We start from the raw sequence: 20,257 nt of genomic DNA on the forward strand, positions 1-20,257 counted from the left end.
TATTTGAGGGCCTGCTGGCACAGAGCACTTGTATTAGGCCCTTCAGAAGTTACGATAGATGTAAAAGACACAGGCCCTGTCTTCAGGAACCTTTCACTCTGGTGAGAGGACAGACACAAACCATCTGCATCTAGCAGGTATTTGGGAATAGACATAGATATAATAGGCAAAACATGAATAAACGAATGGGGCAGCTAAATGCCAAGCCTAGGAATGGTGGCTTTCTGCCCTGGCTCTTGTCTTTTGCCTTTGCCCCAAACTGGGAAACTGGGAAAAGAGCAACAAGCTGTCAATTCCTGGGTGACTTCACTGCATCATCATCATCAGAGAAGCAGCATAGTGGATAGAGCATGGACCTAGGCGTTAGAAGGTCCTGGGTTCTAATTCTGGCTCTGCTGCTTGTCTGCTCTGTCACCTTGGGCAAGTTTCTCTGGGGATCGAGTCTGTGAGCCCCATGTGGGTAGGGACTGTGTCTAACCTATTTGCTTGTATCCACCCCAGTGCTTAGTACAGCATCTAGCACATAGTAAGTGCTAACAAATACCATAATCATCACCATCATTAGCAGTGGTATTTATTGAGCGCTTACTGTTTGCACAGCACTGTACTAAGTGCTCAGGAGAGTACAGTGCAACAGAGTTGGTAGACATGTGCAGTAACTGAGTGCTAGGGTGTTTTAAACTACAGAGACTAAAGTTTATCCCCAACATTGCCTTACACTAAGCCCTGGGCTACCAAGCCCTGCAGGTAGCTGGTGTCTCCGAGGTTTTTCTCAAATACCATGTGTAGACCATCCTTTGAGTGAGCAATTTCAATAAGGTTTTCAGGCAGTCTGCTTGACAGTCAAACGGAGGCAGAGGGCAACTTGCCACGAGCACTCACAAACTCCTTGTTTTTTTGTTTCTTGCTGAAGATTCCATTTGAGATGTAAATACTAACCTATTGTTGAAGTTGTTCAGCCTCTTTAACTTCAACCGAAATAGAAACCAAGCATGGCGACCTTAGGAGCTGGCACGAAAGAAGCCAGGGAGCTCTGGGGACCTCTTTGGGCCCTGGGCTGAGTTGGGAAAAGGAGTTGCCCCATCCAAACAGCTAAGCACCCAGCAGGTTATGCCCCAGGGGAATGTCTGTGAGCCCCAGGCATACTTTGTACTTCTCTTCAGCCTTTCATCTTAGGGATCATAAAGTTCTTTCCACAAACAACTATTAATTCCCCCTCCTTCCCCACCCCCCCACAGGAACTGAGGGGAAGGTGTTTCCAGATAACAGGAGACTGAATGACCTCCTCCTCCGGTGAGGGAAGGGTAGAGATAAAAGGGGAAAAGGGTGAGTTGGGAGGCATCTAATCAGAATTCAGTTGTCTGACTCTCTGACATCAAGAAAATCAATCCACCTAGGCTTTCCTGCCTGCCCATAGTACACTGCATCTGGCCTACCAGACACAGTTGCTGTGTTATTTTTAGAGGCCTGATGCGATTAGCTGATTCACCATGTGCCCCAGTTGGCACACTCAGGGAGGGAGCCTTCCTCACTTGACCCCTTGAGGCCCAGAGCACCCAGGAAGCTCCCAGTGCTCCGCCCATGCTAGTTCAGTCACCAGGAAATGTCTGAGAGGGCAGGGAAATGTCTGAGAGGGTCAGCGGAGCTGTTTTCAGCCCTAGCCTTGCTTCACCAAGTAGCAGCAGTGACCTTTGTCCAGGCCATGGCCACATAGGGTCACCTAGAGTCCAGCTCGTTCTCCCATGTGTGGTGAGGACGATGACGTCAGGCCATTGTGTTTACTCTCCTGAAAGGTAATATGACTGATAATATTTAGGGTTGTAGGTGGATCCAGACCTTTAATTTGAGGTTAATTCTTTTTCCACGAAAGAAACTGGAGCATGTTGGATTTTACTCTGGATGCAACCCACAATCAGGCCATTGCTCCATCTAAACAGCAGAATGAGGAGTTAAAGGCTGAGGAATCATCACTAAAGCAGGACTTAAATGCTCACATTTGTGTAGCATGGTGGACTGCAAGTTCATTCACCCAGTAGTATTTGAACACCTACTGTACTGAGCATTGGAAAAGAGTACAGTGGAAAGCAAATTAGACAGGATCCCTGGCCCACACACAGCCGAAGAATAGGGGGCTGGGGGCAGAAGGGGAGTGCGACAGACACACAAGGGGAAGATTGAAATGATAAAAACAACAAAATACAATGGGAAAATAAGAACACTAGGAGCCAGTGGAAGCTTCAGTTAAGGGAGCAGTTCTCAGGCTTCTCATCAGAGGTCAGTTGGGAGTCCAGTGGGCACAATCATCCTAAAGTTTCAGATGCTGTCCAGTGGGCATCACCACTTCCTTCCCGGCCGGGGTAGCACTGGGGAGAGGAGTGTTGCGGGGGGCCACAGTGCTTTGCTGGTGAGAGAGCATCCACAGAAGCCAGGTATTGCAACAGCTTCTCCTTGGTGCCTGGATGGACAGGGTGGGCTGTCCGATCCGAGTAGTGGAGGGGGAAGGTGTCAGAGACAGGGGAAGGGCCTCAATCAGGAATACTTTGAGTGACTCCCTTTCTCCAGTTCATTTTGTATGATGAAGGTATAGGAATGAGTTCACTTTGCCAGAAGACTCTAATATAGTCTTTTTCCAGCACCTTCCTTCCGAGGTGCACTCCTTTCTTTCCTTCTGTTCTCTTTTGCATCTCCCAATGCCACTTGGTCTTAAGGAGAGGTAAGTGTCCTAGTTACAGAGATCAGAACACTGAGGCACAGAACAGACAAGCCCACTGCCGAAGCCCCTTATTTAGTGCCGGAGCCAGGACCAGATCCAGGCCTCCTGCTTTCCAACCCAGGAGTCTCTCCTCCAGGCTTCTCGACCACTCTGATATTTGATGTTGTGGCTTGTGTCCTTTGCCTTCCGCCATCCGATGATGGGGGAACAAGTGAATTGACTTCTCTTGCAAGCAGATTATCTGCTTGCTTTTTGAAGCCCCAAGTGCCATTTTTTTAACTCCCGTTCTCAGACTGAAGATAAACCTGTTTAGGTGGGGCTTCCCCGGGCACAGTGCAACAGTGGATTCCAACAAGAACTGAGATTCTAGTGGAATTCTGTCTCAGCTGCTAAGGGGTGATTTTGCTAAGTTAAACCATAGGGATTGGACATTCATACGGCTGATTCTGTGCTTTTTGAAGATCTTCCTTGCATGTTTTTCTGTGAAAATATCTTCTCCACATCCCGGCCACCTATACAGGGGAGAGGAAGTACAGAGACAACTGGAGGGGGAAGTGCCTTTTTTCACTAACCCTGGAGGCAGTGGGAGAAGAACTTACTGTTCCTCCCCACTGTCCGGTACTTAGATCAGTGAACTGTGCTGGCTCCCACCTGTTGTTAGTAATTAGTTTTACTGGGCAGTAATTTGGTTTCTCTATCGACAAAGCAAGTTAGTCAGCAAGTTGTAGGAGGAACCATTTCTGCAATCCCTGCACAAGGTGCTCAGGGTGCATGTTAAAGAATAGACAATCTCCATCTTCAAGTAGATTTCAGTCGATACAGGAGAAAAGACAGAAGTCATCATAATTGATATACCAGTAAGGATGAGTTGAAAAAAGATGACTGGGAAATAGAGTATACTGCTGGCAAGTTGGGGAAAGGGTCTTGTAATCAGGAAAGCTTCTTGGAAGAGGAAGACCTAGAATGGTGGGTAGAGAGAGGGAGGAGGTGGTATGACAGACCATTAGCCAATGCATGCTCTGCACTTTCTGTTCTAAGCACTTGGAGAAATGGTATATAACAGTTGGTAAACACAACCCCTTCCCACAGGAAGCTTATGGTCTACAGACAAGAGTTGTAGTGTCCGTTATTTCCTAGACTAGCTTGGTAGTTTGCAGATGGGCTCTGCCTGATTCTCCTACTACTAATTTTTCTTTCTTCCCCTGGCACCCCCCCCCCCCCCCCACACACACACACACCCCTGCATGGTTGGAGAGTACAGTCTCCCATTCACCATCTTGGGAGCTCTGCAACCAGTAGAGGCATAGGTCTAGATCAATCAATCAATCAGTCATCCAGTAGTATTTATTGAGCACTTACTATGTACAGAGCAATGTAGTAAGCTCTTGGGAGGGTGCAGTGTAACAGATTTGGTAGACATGTTACCTGCCCATTCATTCATTCAATCATATTTATTGAGCGCTTACTGTGTGCAGAGCACTGTACTAAGCACTTGGGAAGTACAAGTTAGCAACGTATAGAGATGGTCCCTACCCAAAAGCGGGTTCACAGTCTAGAAGGGGGAGACAGACAACAAAATAAAACATATTAACAAAACAAAATAAATAGAATAAATATGTACAAGTAAAATAGAGTAATAAATACATACAACCGTATATACATATATACAGGTGCTGTGGGGAGGGGAAGGAGGTAAGGCGGAGGGATGGGGAGGGGAAGAGGAAGGAGGGGGCTCAGTCTGGGAAGGCCTCCTCGAGGAGGTGAGCTCTCAGTAGAGCTTTGAAGGGAGGAAGAGAGCTAGGTTGGTGGATGTGCGGAGGGAGGGCATTCCAGGCCAGGGGGAGGACGTGGGTAAGGGGTTGACGGTGGTACAGGCGAGAATGAGGCACAGTGAGGAGATTAGCTGCAGAGGAGTGGAGGGTGCGGGCTGGGCTGTAGAAGGAGAGAAGGGAGGTGAGGTAGGAGGGGGCGAGGTGATGGACAGCCTTGAAGCCGAGGGTGAGGAGTTTTTGCCTGGTGCATAGGTTGGTTGGTAGCCATTGGAGATTTTTGAGGAGGGGAGTAACATGCCCAGAGCATTTCTGCACAAAGACAGTCCGGGCAGCGGCATGAAGTATGGATTGAAGTGGGGCAAGACAAGAGGATGGGAGATCGGAGAGGAGGCTGATACAGTAGTCCAGATGGGATAGGATGAGAGCTTGAACGAGCAGGGTAGCGGTTTGGATGGAGAGGAAAGGGCGGATCTTGGCAATGTTGCGGAGGTGAGACCGGCAGGTTTTGGTGATGGATTGGATGTGAGGGGTGAATGAGAGAGCGGAGTCGAGGATGACACCAAGGTTGCGGGCTTGTGAGACGGGAAGGATGGTAGTGCCGTCAACAGTGATGGGAAAGTCAGGGAGAGGGCAGGGTTTGGGAGGGAAGATAAGGAGTTCAGTCTTGGACATGTATGTACACTACATGTATGTATGTATGTATGTCTTGCCTACATATGAGCTTACAGTCTAGAGAACTGCAGATCTCACCAGTGGCCCTGGCCAGGGGCCAGAGGAGCCAGGATGGTTTGGGGTGAGTCCTGAACCCATTGCCCAAAACCCCCAATGGACCTCTGCGCAGGGCTTTATTACCCTCAAATCGGGGGCCTGCTAGGCTCTGCACCCCACAGCCACAAGCTCAAGCCACCTCATTCTTGGGCTGCAGACAACTGACCAGAGTGGGAAGTGTGAGGGTAAGGAGACTGCAAAAGTGAAATTCCTATCCAGAAGTAAGGGGGTAGAATGGAGATAAGGGTAGTGTGGCCTAGAGGAAAGAGCACAGGACTGGGTGCCAGGAGACTGGGGTTCTAGTCCCAGCCCCTCTCCTTGCCTCTTCTGGGCAAGTCAGATAACTGTTTCTGTTTCCTCATCTGCATGTAAAATGGGGATTAAACACCTGTTCTCCCCACCCTTTAGACTGAGCCCCATGTGGAACAGGACTGTGCCTGAACCGATCATCTAGTATCTGCCACAGCACTTAGTCTGATCTCTGGCACATAGTAAGCATTTAATACTGTTATTATTATTGTTGGGTTTTTTATCATTACATTTCCTGAATTTTCCCCAAGACGTCCTACCCTGGAAGTCCTGAAGCAGGGAACGCAGTTGCCAAGTATTGACGACTTCAAGTGGAGAGTGGATGTGGCAATTTCCACAAGGTAAGGCATCAACTTGGAGCCAGGGAAGTGTGCGTACCACAGTGCCTGATCTCGTCCTGGGTCTGGGTAGCCCTTCCAAGCCAAAGTACACAAGAGCCTGCGTGGTGGAGTGGAAGTAAGCTGGGGGCTGGGTCCTGGAAATGGAGTCTTTTACCAGCTGCTTTGCCCTGGTAGAGTAAGAAGTATTTGCTTCTATGTCAGGCGGGAGAGCTGGAAGTGGTCGTGAGCTAGCAGAGCTGGTCATCAACTAAGATCTTAAACTCAAAGCAGCCCAGGGGGCTCCTTTTTAAAAAAAAATAATTAAAAAAAAACCCCAGAGACCAAATGATCCCTAGTGGCTGGGCTATCTTTTAAAGCTGTAAAGAAAGTTTGTACTACCCAAGCGCTTAGTACAGTGCTCTGCACATAGTAAGCGCTCAATAAATACGATTGATGATGAAAGGGGAATGAGAGCCACTTTCTGGATCTGGAACTTAATTAGCCTCAAAGCACTATGAGAAGAACAAGATGTTATTTAAGGGCCTCAGCCCCCGCCACTTTCTGTTTATCTCATTTTCTGTTCCAGTTGCACCCTCTTAGTAGCCAGCCCCTTTGGGATGGCTCATTAATTATCTTATGGTAGTGATACCGTCTGCCAAGAGTCCTGGCAACAGAGCAATCCCCACCTCCTGTAACAGAGTCCTGCCCATACCTGCCCTGGCACAGGATGGGTAATTGTTCATCAGCTTCCAGGAAGCTCCTTCTCCTGGCACAGGCTACTGCGAGACCTTCACATTGGAACAGAAATCTAGAAACTTCACTAGGCCGCTGAGTTTGAGTCCCGCCGGACCTGAGACCTTCAGCTCTTAGGAATGAGGAAGTCCATGCTGTGCTCCTGACTGCTGGTGACCAACTGAGGTTATTCTCAGGTCATTGTCATCTTTGCTGACTGCTCTGTATCTAGTCCGTGTGTCTAGAATAGGAAGAAAATATTTTATTACTCTTTCAACTGAATTTTGTTCATGTAAGCAGTATTTCCAGAAACAAAGCCGTGAAGGTTTTGTAACAGAGTGAGTGGTGGTGTCCCCTCCCTTTCCAGTGGATCGAAACGGGTTGTCCCCAGAGGGTGTTTTGAAGTGTGGTGGTCACGCGTGGTGCAGCTGTTGCTGTGACACTAATGGTGCAAATTGTTTCAGTTCGTTGGCCCGGGCACTGCAGCCGTCCATTTTAATGCAACTGAAGCTTTCAGATGGGACAGCCCATCGCTTCGAAGTAAGTATTTCTGGCCCAGAGCTCTTCCGAGTTAGTGCTGCAGTCTCCACCCCTCCCCACTACACACATAAATAGGAGTTGCGCCAAACTGAGGTTCAACATCAGGCTGACCACACTTAGCTGCAGGTTCCCCCTAGCCTGCATTCCTAGCAGGTCCTGCATTGGGAGAAGTGGAATATCTCTGGGGGATTTTCTTGGCCCCTACTGGAGTGACGTCTTAGAGCCCCGGACCAGGGGTTTACTAAAAGGCTGTTTACCCATCTAACAGTTGCTACAACTCCAAGAGAGCTAGACCTACCTCTGACACTACATTGGCCCACCAGGTGTTCCCTGGGTGACATAATTCATGCCACATTCCTTGTGTGGTCTGACAGACCCTTGGCGTGTCATTTGGTGTGAATGGCATTCAGGTACCTCCCTGTGACTGTTAATGATTTTGACAATTGAAACATTAACTGGTAGCACCCCAGATAAGGGACCAAATTGAAAGTATTGCAAGGTTTAGTGTAGAAAAATCATCTGACATTTCCTCCCTAGCCTGACAACTCTTTCTTCCCTAACCCTCTCCTGCCACACACACACAGGAAAAAAATCCCCAAAGTCTCAGGCTAGTTATGTAAAAGTTCTCTAAATGACAAGCCCCTCTTTTTCTTTTAGCATAAATGGTTTGAGGATCCCAAATCATTAACCACAGAGTAAGCCAGAATTCTAGGGGTGGGTGAAACTAGGATATTTGGAAAGTCTCACTTCACTTATCTGCCAAGGCTTAGGTTCATTGATTTAGTTCTGTTCTGTCAGGACTACATTCCCAGCCTGTTTTTGTCCCCTGCCCACAGGATCTGCTGAATAGATCGATGTCTATACCCTGGCTGACTGCCTCCCCCACCCCCTACACACCCCAATTCTGTTCCCCTGCTTCAGTCTGCTCCCCAGTCACAGTGCCAGGAGTCAATCCATCCGTCCAGGGAGTGATTCTCCAGATCCTGTCTGTTCCGCCATAGTTCGTCCAAGAGCTGTTTTTTTCCTTAGGACTTCACAGAAGGGGAGGTGCTCTGTTGGCTCTGCAGCTGGTACATACCGACCCCTCACCTTACCCGTTTCTTTGCCTACCTTCCGTACAAATATTTGCCTTTCTTGTGCCTGCTGTCAGTTAAAAACCAAGGTACAGCTGCTCATCCAAGATGGCTGTTTCACACAGGATTCTCTCTATGAAGGCTTTGACGTATTATCCAAAATGAGGGCAAGGATTTCTTGAGTCTTACCCAGTTTCTACTCCCCGGTTCATTTTTTTTTAGCGAGGATTAAGTCCTCTCAAAAATCCTCAGAATAAACTTTTGGAAGTGAAGGTTTTTCTTAACATTTTTGTTGCCACCCAGTTTATTAATCCATCTTAACTTTGCCGCAGACCTTTTAAATTGGTTTAACAAATGTGTGGAATTGTCATTATCTCTAGTGCCATCAGTAGACTTTGGAATGTGGTACCTAGAAAATTCTCTTTAAAATTTCATGGTTTTTATTTTATCTGAAGAATTTCCCTTCCTTCTCCATAAAGTGTCTGAAGTTTCCTGGCACTCATGGTCAGTTTTGCATATCTCATTTGAGAGTGGAATCGTTCTTCCTCCAGTAGAGTCCTCAGCACGGTTCCAAGCTCTGGATTGTTTAATTATGGATTGACGTTGGAGTCCGAGCTACACTAAATTAAACAAGGTTGCCTTTACTCTGCTATGTGGGCTAGAGGTAGCTGTGATGATGACTGTTCATTTAACCATCTGCAAACTCCAGAAAAGAGTAATATGACAGAAGAAATGCCATGCCAATAATGTTGTAGTGAATCATGAAACTGAAAGCTTAGAAAATCCAGAATTTTCAACATTTCAACCTGAAATTTACTCAGATTAAAAAAAAAACCAAACCATCACCCCTAAAACTATGTATTTAAACCTTTCAGTCGTAACTTCTGGGTTGCATGTTGAGCAACAACTGCAGAGCTCACTTGGCTGCAGCCAAGAAAGAAGGGCAGTGGTAGGAATGTGGTGTGCAATGGCCTTTTGTCCACCCCAGAGAGATTTTTCCCCAGAATGACTTCTTCCCCTGCCAGCCTGTGACCTGACTTAAGGAACATAGAGTACTTGGAACTAGGTGCCAGGGATTTGTGTCTATTCCTTGCTTGCCACTGTTGTCCTGGCTGTGCAATACCCCTGACCTTGTATAGCTGGTGGAGACATTTGGTCCTCTCAATCAAAGGTATTTATTAAGCACTTACTATGTGCAGAGAACTGTACTGAGCGCTTTGGAGAGTATAGTAGAACAAAGTTGTGAGACACATTTCCTGCCCACAGTAAGTTTACAGTCTAGAGGGATCTCCTCACCAGGATCTCTGTGTGTGCTACAGGCTGTGGTCCCATCCCATTCTGGTTTTGACTTTCTTCCCTGCTAATGGCTGAAGGGAGCAAGAGGGAGCGGAGGCTTTCCATCTAAGCACCAGATGGCATACCATCTCGCCTGTGCCATTCCTTTGAGGCTCAGGCCCAGCTGGGACAGAGTGACCTGTGGCATCCCCATAGTCCTCTGCTCCTCTCCATGGCTCTGGGCAGCCGTCTATGAATGATGGGACCTAGAAATTCCTCTGACATCAATGGGGCTAGGAATCATTCTTTCAAATGAATCAAATCCTTCAGCCTTGGGTACCATCATGCAGGCAAAGCCTCACCCTGTCAGATGTGAGGTCAGACCTGGCTGGGTGTCAGGCTTGGGCTCAGGGGATTGGCTCAGGCCAGACCACAGATTTTGGGCCTGGGCAGTGTTTGAAGATATTAAGGGGCAGGGATCGGGTGGGCGGGGGGGAGGGAATGGCTTCTCTCACTGGTGAGGAGCCCAGTTGTTTGGGTCTTAGAGGTCTAACAGTATTTTTATGAATGTTGGGCTGGATTTGTGTGTTGCTTCTCAGACCTTAAACTGGCAGATCTTCAAGTCTGGGGCTAATTTCCCTTGTGAGAGTCTTTTCCTGAAGTAGGTGGTGCTCATCAGCTACTCCGTCCTCCAGGGAAGTGACTCCTCTTCTTGGAACAGCCCTTGGAACAGCCCTTTCTTCTTCAAGGTTTTGAGGCCATGGAGGTGGTAGATGAAAATTCACAGTACTTTGTGCCTCCTAACAATTACAGTCCATTATAGAGCATCCCTTTGTCTCCAGCACCACTTTTTGGAGAAGAGGCCTTAGCAAACAGGCACTCAGAATTACCTTAGAACCCCGACATACCATAGAGCTTCAGTTTTCCCATTTTAAGGAAGTGCCTGCTAAGGCCGGGAGGAGGATGTAACTGCTTCCCTGAAGGTGAAGACATTCCTTCTGACCGTAACCATATTAAGGGCAGTGCCAGGCCACAGTGTTGGGTGTAGCTTCCCTATATCCATTACCCACTTCTCCTCTTAACCTTGCCAAAGACATAGTGTACTGGAAGCAGCTCATCCAGTTTTAATCAGGTTTTTGGTTTCCCTCGGGAAATTGAGGTTCAGAAGTAGGATTGGATGGAGGCAGTGGTGAAGGATGTCTCACAGGGAGGGCGTGGTCGATTCTTCATTCTCAGCCTGGACTAGGCCTCGGGAAGAGCTTTGCTTGGGCCTGGAAAAGTGGGACCTGGCCCAGATCAGGCTCCATGTCCTGGTGAGCGCCAAACCATACTGGAAGTGAGCTGGGACCAAACCAGAAATTGGCCTGGGCACCCTTCCAAGGGGTGCAATCATGGCACAGTTGTCTTGGCAATGACTTCTGAGGCATTCTAGTAGCCCAGGGGACTGTCAGTGTCTGTAAGGGCCTTCCATGCAGTTGTAGTAGCTCTTAGCCATTCCTCTGCTCCCTCCACTGAGGAAACTCCAAAACAGAGAGACCACTTACAGTGTCTGGTGGACATATGATTCTGACCCAGCTAAAATCAGTTTGGAGTCAGGGCCAATTCATGAGGGGTTCTGACTCAAGACATCTAAGGCAGTTAAAGTTCTCACCTGGCTTTTGGAATTCCACTGAGCATGTACAAGAAAGAGGACCCCTTCGCCCCCACATACACACACACTGTGTGTTGCAGGGGGAGGTGGGGCAGGGAGAGAATGTGGGGTATACAGGCACATTGGTGGAAGTTTCAGGAGTTCCCCACAGAGAATGGCAACTTGTGAGGAAGTTGCTCCCCCTCTTCTCTAGCACAGAGAAACCGTGGCTTCTGCTAATCCACACCCTCCTTATCCAAAGGATTTTGTTGGTGTGCCAGTGTTTGTGGGTATGTGAGGCCAGTTGTTTCAGGGCAGTGCCGTATGAGATGTCTGTAGATGAGTAAAGGTGGTTTAATAGTTCAAATATTTGCATTTTAAAATATGATCCTGGATATCTGGAGATAGCACCTTAGTAATAATTACATATCTCAGGGTTTCTTCAACTTTTGTTCTGGGAGAAAACCTGGAATTTATCCAGGATTTTTTTTTCCAAATATAAATGTGTATTTTACATAAAATCATGCAGACAGATTTTCCTAAATACTTTAATAGTGCTCCATTGTTACATAATTGCATTATTATACCAGAGGCATTATCTACACTAAGTACTCTCCAATTTACAGAGCACAAATAGACTCCTTAAAACTCTTAAAAGAAAACTATCCATTTTTCTCAGCCAAATAAATCTGCAAGTTCAAAAGGTTAAAGGAGCTTTTCTCCCTGAGAATAGATGTTGAAATCTATTTAGGAATCAGGCTTTAGTTGCTAACACATGTCTCTGCATTGCCTCCGATGAGGTTTCAAAGTCTCTCTGGTGACTAGCTGTGCAGGAGGGAGACCCGTGTGGGCTGCAGAGAAAATCCTGCCTGCCAGGTGATTTTTTTTTTTTTATGGTATTTTTTAAATGCTTACTATGTGCCTGGCCCTGTTCTAAACCCTGGGGTAGATACAAGGTAATGAGGGTGGACCCAGTCCATGTCCCACATGAGACTCACAGCCTTAATCACCATGTTACAGATGTTATAACTGAGGCACAGAGAAATTAAATGACTTAGCCAAGGCCACGCAGCAGACAGTGGTGGAGCAGGGATTAGAACCCAGGTCTTTCTGGCTCCCAGACCTGTGCTGTAACCTCTACGCCACGCTGAAGGCTGTGTGTATTGGGGTTCCTTGCCGCACCCGTGACTGGGGACAGAAGCTGGCACATCCCCCAGTAGAAAAACTCATTTAGTGCCCCTAACCCTAACCTAGCCCACCCTGATCTAGGGGCCCTTCCCACAGTAGTCCCAAGCACATTCTTTTTAGACAGTGCCAAATCTCAGATCCACCTCAGTCCTTGCACCCCGAGGAAGTTGAGTGCTTTACCAAAGTAGCCTGCTTAAGTGTTACCCTGATATTGCTCTGATATTTTGCATCAAAAAGTAATTGTCATCAAGGCAGCTTATTATGGGTAAGGAATGTTTCTGCTAATTCTTTTGTACTCTTCCAAATGCTTAGTACACTGCTCCGCACATAGCAAGTGCTCAGTAAATACTACTGATTGATAGAGTATGCAGTTCCCTCCAAACACCTTTCTGGCTCAGAAGAGCAGCAGCAAGCTCAGGCCTTCATGGACCACTTTCCAGATTGGCAGCTGTAATAAGCCTTGTGTTTTCTTTCCCCACCCTTGTGTTGCCTCCACACTCTCCAGCCTTGTGTTTCAATTAGTTACTTTCTGTCTGAGGCAGTTTCAGGGAGAGCTCTAGTTTTTTAGGAAGGCAAAAGTTGGACACACTAGAACATTTACCTGCCTTGGCCTTCGTTAGCATGCTCTTCATTGAGAAGCAGCTCTGTTCCACACTGCTTTCTCATCACTTTGTCTTGTGCCTCACGGGCAGGGACACATCAGCAAAGTCTGGAACCCGTCAGTTTCACAATAACTCTTGCTTTCATAATGCCTCCATCTCTAGGTGGGAGGAGGGCCAGGCTGAGGTGCGGTCCTCTCCCCACAATTCTCCTCAGGTAGAATTTGGCCAACCAGAAATAAGGAGTTCCAAGCAGTGGGTCCCAAGGACTGCACCATCCACACATGCATTGCTCAAGACTCCTAATCCTGTAGTTTCCTGCTGGTTTGCCTTTTATGGGGAAGTAAAGGGGGTCATAGGGAGCTTCCTTTGAAATAATTTAATGTGGCTTCAGTTAATCAGTGGTATTTACTGAACATTTGCTGTGTACAGGGACTTGGACTAAATGCCTGGAAGAATACAATAGATTTGGTAGACATGATCCCAGCCCTTGAAGAGTGTGTTATCTAGTGGATGAGGAAAGCAGGGCACTGAGAAGTTAAGTGATTTGTTCAAGGCCCTCTGACTCCCATTCCCATGCTGTACCCATTAGGCCATGCTAGTGACTTTATGTGACTTCATCTTAGTACACCATTAGGCAGGGAGACATCCAAGTAAATTCTTGCCTGTGCAAAACAGCACCCTTGCAGGAAAAGCAGGTCTGGCCTTTCAAAATTGGTCCCAGATTGTTTACTGAAAAAGAGTCAATTTCGTTAGATCTCAGGATCTTCTCTGCCTGCCAAAGGGTTAAGTAATAATAATAATGATAATTGTGGTGTTTGTTAAGCGCTTACTATGTGCCAGGCACTGTACTAAGCGCTGGGGTGGCTACAAGTAAATCAGGTTAGACACAGTCAGTCCCTGTCCCATCTGGAGCTCACAGTCTTAATCCTCATTTTACAGATGAGGTAACTGAGGCAAAGAGAAGTTAAGTGACTTGCCCAGGCCACGCAGCAGACAAGTGGCGGAGTCAGTATTAGAACCCAGGACCTTCTGACCCCCCAGGCCCGTGCTCTATCCACTATGCCATACTGCTTCTGTAATTGATTCCTTCTTTGTGTCTCTTGCACAGAGTGGTCTTTTTCTTGTCTAGGTGTTGATTCCTCTTGCCCTTCCATCAGCTTGTTGCGTTTCCTCTCCAGAAGCTATTTATCCTTCCCAGCAGGCTACTGGGAGAAACTTGAGAAGCCCCTTAGGTGGAGAATGGTAAAGGAGAAGACCCCAAAGGACAGGCAAGATGTGTGCTTCAGGAGGCTTCATGATGCTTTGTGACCCTGGAGTTCCTATCTTCTCGTTAGCAGGGGCCTCTGAGTCACAGTGGTTGAGGGGTGCCAGCACACTAACCTACATGTGGAGGAGTAAGCCTGATTGAGACTGTTCATCCTTTAGATGCCTAAACTTCCTCCCCACATTTCTTCTGCCATCCGATTTCCAAAGTTGGGGCTCTGAGAGAAGGTCCAAACATACTTTTATTTGCTTTGTCTACATCCACGTTGCTGAGAAGCAGCCTAGCCTAATGGAAAGATCAAGAGGCTGGGAATCAGGGGACCTGGGTACTAATTCTGACTCTCTTTGCTTGCTGTGCGCCCCTAAGGCAAGTCACTTAACTTCTCTGTGACTCAGTTTCCTTATCTGTAAAATGGGGATTCCCTCCCCCTTAGTCAGAGTGCCCTATGTGGGACAAGAACCTTGTCTGACCTGATGATTTTGTATCTACCCCAGAGCTTTAGTATATAGTAAGCACTTAACAAAGACCATTATTATTATTATTAATCAAGGCTTCCTTAAGTAGTAATTCATTACTCTTGTTATGGCTTTTTATAAGCATTAGGTAATTCATTCATGCATGCATTCAATCATATTTATTGAGCACTTACTGTGTGCAGAGCACTGTACTAAGCGCTTGGGAAGTACAAGTTGGCAACATATCGAGATGGTCCCCACCCAACTACGGGCTCATAAGAGTAGACACACTGAGCAGGAAAACTTCCTATCCAACACCCTCCCAGAATGTCACTGTCTTCCTCAATAAATCTTTTGGGGGGAGAGAGACACTCTCTCTCTCTCTCTCTCTCTCTCTCTCTCTCTCTCTCTCTCTCTCTCTCTCTCTCTCTCTCTCTCTCTCTCTCTCTCTCTCTCTCTCTCTCTCTCTCTCTCTCTCTCTCTCTCTCTCTCTCTCTCTCTCTCTCTCTCTCTCTCTCTCTCTCTCTCTCTCTCTCTCTCTCTCTCTCCCTCCCTCCCTCCCTCCCTCCCTCCCTCCCTCCCCCCCCCCCCCCCTCCCCCCCCCCCCCCCCCCCCTCGCCTGGTCAGGCATGGCCTTGCCCATCGACAGTTTTATACTGAGGGAGGACAGTTTTATACTGATGACCTCATGGTATTAACTTTTCTTTCTGAGGTTAAAGACTTGATCCTATTTACTCTCAACATCAAAGTGGGGGGCAGGTGTGGAAGATTAGGGCCCAAAGGCACTGCTGTGGGAGGCCTAGCCTCAACTCCTCCCTCTTAACAGATCACACTGGCCCTCTAGCACTCCCCAGAGCCACTCCCTCCCCAACACCTCAGCCCTGCCCCTCTACCCTCCACTCAGACCTGCAATCTCAGCAGTACTGTTCTCTAACCCCCAGGCCAGCCCTAACCCCTGGGCCCCTGCTCTGAATCACCACCCAGGCCCAGTTCCAGCTGTCACTCTCCTCTTCCTCACCTACTGCCCTTTTGGGGGTGGGCCCAGTTCATACAGGCTGCCCTTGTGCCAGCCCCACACATTCTGCTCCCGAGTTACATAGCAAATGAATGGGTAGGGCCAGTCCTTGAACTCAAAGCACCTTGAGTTTCAGACCAGTTTGCTAAAGAAAATCTGTGTCGCCTCTCAAAATAGAGAATCAGAAGCTGGAAGGACCTTCCAGGTGTCATTTAGTCCAGCCTCCCCCATCTACCAGGCAGATGGGGGTCCATTTTATTCTTCTTGAACTCCATCACCTCCCTAGGTCACCTTCTCACAACCTTTGCCAATGGGGTGTTCTTCCAACTGAAATCCCTCCTGCCTTCACCCTCCGTTGTGTGGGAGAGTAGTTATCTGAACTTTCCTTCCCCTCTTCTTCAAGCTCACCTCCCTCCTTCCAGCACCACTGAAACAGCAGGGGAGGCCAAGAGGGTGTGGTGAGGTTGGCTTTGGGTGAAGGGGTGGGGCAGGGGGGTGGTGTGAAGGCTACAAGGTCTGCCACACCCTGGAGAGGCCGAAGCTTCCAAGCTCCTGCCTCAGCATGCAGCTGGGGTGCCGGGTGGCCATGCCCCATCCTGCCATTTGGAGTACACAACCCTGCTGACGTTGGCCGATACCTCCTCTTCCCATCTCAGGCCAGCAGGCATCATTGTGTCGCTCCAAGTTTGATTATTAGGTGCAGACACGGTCTCGCTTGTGGGCTCCAAACCCTTGAGGAGGGGAGGGGAGGGGAGGAAACGAAGAGACTGGGGAGGAAAGATGCTTCATGACTTTAGACCCAAGCTTGGCCCCTGTTGTGGACAGACCAGTTTCCTGTGGCTTAAGGTTATTGCCCTCCATGTTGTGCCGTCAATCAGAAGCGAGTTTGCCAGGGATTAAACTTCACCATTTTTAATCAGCCCGGATTGAGCCTTCTCAGGTAATGTGACTTGGTCCTTAGGGGCTTGGATGTTGGATTTAGGCTGAGAGGAGTGCTGAAGTGCTGGATCTCAGAGTTTGTGAGGGAAGGAACTAGAATCCAGGGGTCAGTCTTCCTCACTCTGGTCTTTGCCCCCTTACTGACCCTCAGGGTAGCATGCTGAGACGTTTACTGAGAGGAAAATGAGTAAGCTTAGAGGGAGACAGTGGAGAAAAAATTAGTTTCTTTCCCCAACTTTTCTTCCCTTTGGGTTCCTTTTCTGCTCCTTATTAAACTTATTTTAGACATTACTAAACACCTCCACCACTTGTCAGCTGTGTGACTTTGGGTAGGTCACAACTTCTCTGTGCCTCAGTTACCCCATCTGTAAAATGGGGATTAAGGCTGTGAGCCCCACGTGGGACAACCTGATTACCTTGTATCCCCTCCAGCACTTAGAACAGTGCTTGGCACATAGTAAGTGCTTAACAAATACCATTATTAATATTATTATCTGCTCTGGCTAACACACTCATTGGGTTAGTCACAGGGAATATAAGATTCTTCATGAAAATGTGTGGCAGTTAGTTGAGCAGAGGGCATTGTGGAGATCAGAAGTGCCAACTTTTTATTTTGAGCACAGGGTGAGACTAGGCCAGGGATTTTAGAGGAAGTGTGGACGGATTGGGATTCCAATTCCCGTCATGAGGCCTGGGAGGAGACACGTTTCAAACGGCTAAGAAGACAGAAAGGCTCCATTTTGGATCATTTCTGCCCTGGTCGGGAACTCTTGAGACCTTCAGAGATGTGAGGTGAGCAAATCCACAAGTCTACCTCAAATTTCTGTGGGGGCTGTTGCCTCCATAGAGTGGCAACTGCAGGAGAACAAGTCAGTAATCCCTAGGGTCCTATATGTGTATATATTTTGTTGAAATAAAAATAAAATTTATCTTCCCTAAAATGTAGTGTGTTCATTTTTGAAATAACCCCTCAAGTATTCTTTAGTTCACTTAGGCAAAGCAGAGACAATTCCAACACCAATGTTTGTGACTTTACTATTTTTTGTATTTTAGGTTCCAGTAGCAAAGTTTCAAGAATTGAGGTACAATGTTGCCCTCATACTGAAGGAGATGAATGACTTGGAAAAGAGAAGCATCCTTAAAATCCAGGACTAAACATTGCCTTCCTGTGATTAAATAAACCAGTAAGGTGTAAATGGTCTTCTTTTGTGTAATCTAAAACCATCAAACATACTATTTCTCTCAATATTGTAACTTTTGTATTAACATGCTGTAAATATTTTTCAATTAAAGTACTCTAAAAAGTTGCTACTGTTTTCCTCAAGCTGGATTTTTTCCCCTCAAACATATTTATGACAATCCGTGCTTGAAATATCTTATTTTGTATGATTCATAAGGAAACACTTTAAAAATAACTTTTGTAATAAAGACTGAAAATGTTTCTTCATGATTGTGATTCATCATAATTATTTTTCAACATTTGGTAAATCCCATCTCCAATTTAAGAAAAAGCTTTAAAACTCTTCAAGAACAATTTTTGTTTGCATAAAATGTTACTTAAATCCAGAAAGTTACCAAATTAGTACAAATGGGGAGAAGGGGAGGAGAGGGCCACTAACCTTTTCCTGAAGTGAGTTCTTATTGTGAGGTCAGAAGAAAATCAACCTGAGAGGGATTTTATTTGGGGAATTGTCACTTCAGAAAAGAAACTTTTTCTTGAACTGTATTTATGCTTAAGGTTTGTGATTTAGTCCCTTTTAGAAACTGTCACAAGCCATTTCAGGTCTAGTTTTCCTTCTCCTATGTATGCATATACTGATCAATCAATGGTATTAACTGAGTGCTGATTGTGAGCAGAGCACTGCACTAATTGTTTTGCAATGGACTGCACGTTTGCCAACCTACTTGCTCGTATCACCCCAAGCCCCAGCAAGAATGTTACTGGCATAGACAAGAGTGTGCAAGGTGTGCTGTGCAGGCCACTCACACTAATCAATCTCTCTATGCAGGTCCTGAGACTTGCATAGGTTTTGATGAGATGTTCCAGCACCTTAGTTGTCCTTTAAGATTGCTGTGGGCAGGGAACATGTCTACCAACTCTGTAGTATTGTATTCTCCCAAGTCCTTAGTGCAGTGCTCTGCGCACAGCAAGCACTCAATAACAAAAAAAAATTAAGTACCATCGATTATGTCTGAAGGACTTCCCTAATGACAAAGTTTACCAATAAGATTGGGTGGGGCTGAATAGACCTAAAGGCAATTGAAGATCAGCCCTTAGGTTGATGATTATTTTGGGTTGGGGGGGGAGGGGTGCGTCAACCAATTTGAAACCCACATAGAAATGCCTCCAAAAATATGTAATAGATTATATAAATAGTGGTCACTGAATTTTTCCCCTCTCCTTAATCCCTGTTAAAATTTTAGGACTTTCACTATTCTTAACTCTAGCTTCCAGTTCACTGAACACATTTGAACTTCTCCATCTGCTAATGAATCTCACCTCTACACTTGCTAACATTTTCTTATTTTTTCTAGATCCCGGCAACTCAGGAGCTGATCCAGTACTAACGCAGAAAGAATGAAAACCTAGTTCTTATCCACCATACAAATATGTTTCTTGTTATATGAAATGCTAAATTTTACGTTTCTTTAGAGCAAACTGTGCATGTTCGCCCAAGGGAACCAGCTCCGACTTTCTGAGAAACAAAACTGTACAAACAAAACCCCACCTGTTTGGACTGATGTAGTTCTGATCTTTCATCTCCTGGGCAGGGAATGTATCTACCAACTCTGTCATATTGTACTCTCCCAAGTATTTGTACAGTGCTCTGTGCACAGGAAGTGCTTAATAAATACCATTGATTGATTTCATCTGAATGGTGCAAGGGAACTCCCCAGAGTCCATAGGGCAGATGTACCGGTGGTGGTTAGCACTTAATAAGGCTGAGGTCAGTCTGGGATCTTGAACCATTTCCTGACTTAGGAGGTTTTCTCACTAGCTCAGTGAGTTTACTAGCTTATTTTTTATGGTATTTGTTAAGCACTTACTATGTGCTAGGCGCTGGGGTAGTTAGGTAGTCCCTGTCCCATGTGGGGCTCAGTGTCTAAGTCAGAGGGAGGAGGATTCAGTCCTCACTTTACAGATGAGGTAACTGAGCTACAGAAAAGTGAAATGACTTGCCAAGGTCCCACAGCAGGCGAGTGGCAGAGCCGGGATTAAAGCCCAGGGTTTTTGACTTCTAAGGGTGTGCTCTTTCTACTAGGCCATACTGCTTTCCTGCCTAGTCGTAGCCATGCCATAGACCACCTACTCTTCCAATCCTCCTCCAGTCTTCTACTAAAATTCCCAAATGTCCCTGCCACTCAAATTTAAGAAAACCCTGGTCAAAGTTTCAAGTTGTTGGAGTGATAGTAGCATCTTTTTTTTGTTGTTTTTGTTACCTAAGAGAGGAGGAGGTGAGGAAGTATGTGGTATGGCTATGACGGGGATGAGGTGATGTGAGCAGAGAGCAAAGATGAGAGTGTGGAGGGAAGAAGCTGGCTATGATCACATTCTACACCTCCACAAAACAGCTGTTTTGGAACTGCAGAGCTCTGGTTTCCGTGATCTCCCTCGCAGCTCCCACGGGTCTTCCGATCCCTCTGGGGAGTCACGACGCTCA

The 20,257-nt window shown here is 46.8% G+C and overlaps 1 protein-coding gene across 1 annotated transcript in view; it reads left to right on the forward strand.

Moving 5' to 3' along the window:
- Nucleotides 1-17,902, forward strand: part of LOC119929537 (COMM domain-containing protein 5-like) — a 43,125-nt gene extending 25,223 nt beyond the window's left edge. The window contains exons 5-7 of the mRNA XM_038747710.1: nt 5,814-5,903; nt 7,079-7,154; nt 17,649-17,902. Of these exons, the coding sequence (XP_038603638.1) occupies nt 5,814-5,903; nt 7,079-7,154; nt 17,649-17,750 (268 nt within the window). The 3' untranslated portion in view covers nt 17,751-17,902. The remainder of the gene's footprint in view (nt 1-5,813; nt 5,904-7,078; nt 7,155-17,648) is intronic.
- The last annotated feature ends 2,355 nt before the right edge of the window (nt 17,903-20,257 follow it).

Source organism: Tachyglossus aculeatus, chromosome 6 (genome assembly GCF_015852505.1).
Source record: "Tachyglossus aculeatus isolate mTacAcu1 chromosome 6, mTacAcu1.pri, whole genome shotgun sequence".
Lineage (NCBI taxonomy): Eukaryota > Metazoa > Chordata > Mammalia > Monotremata > Tachyglossidae > Tachyglossus > Tachyglossus aculeatus.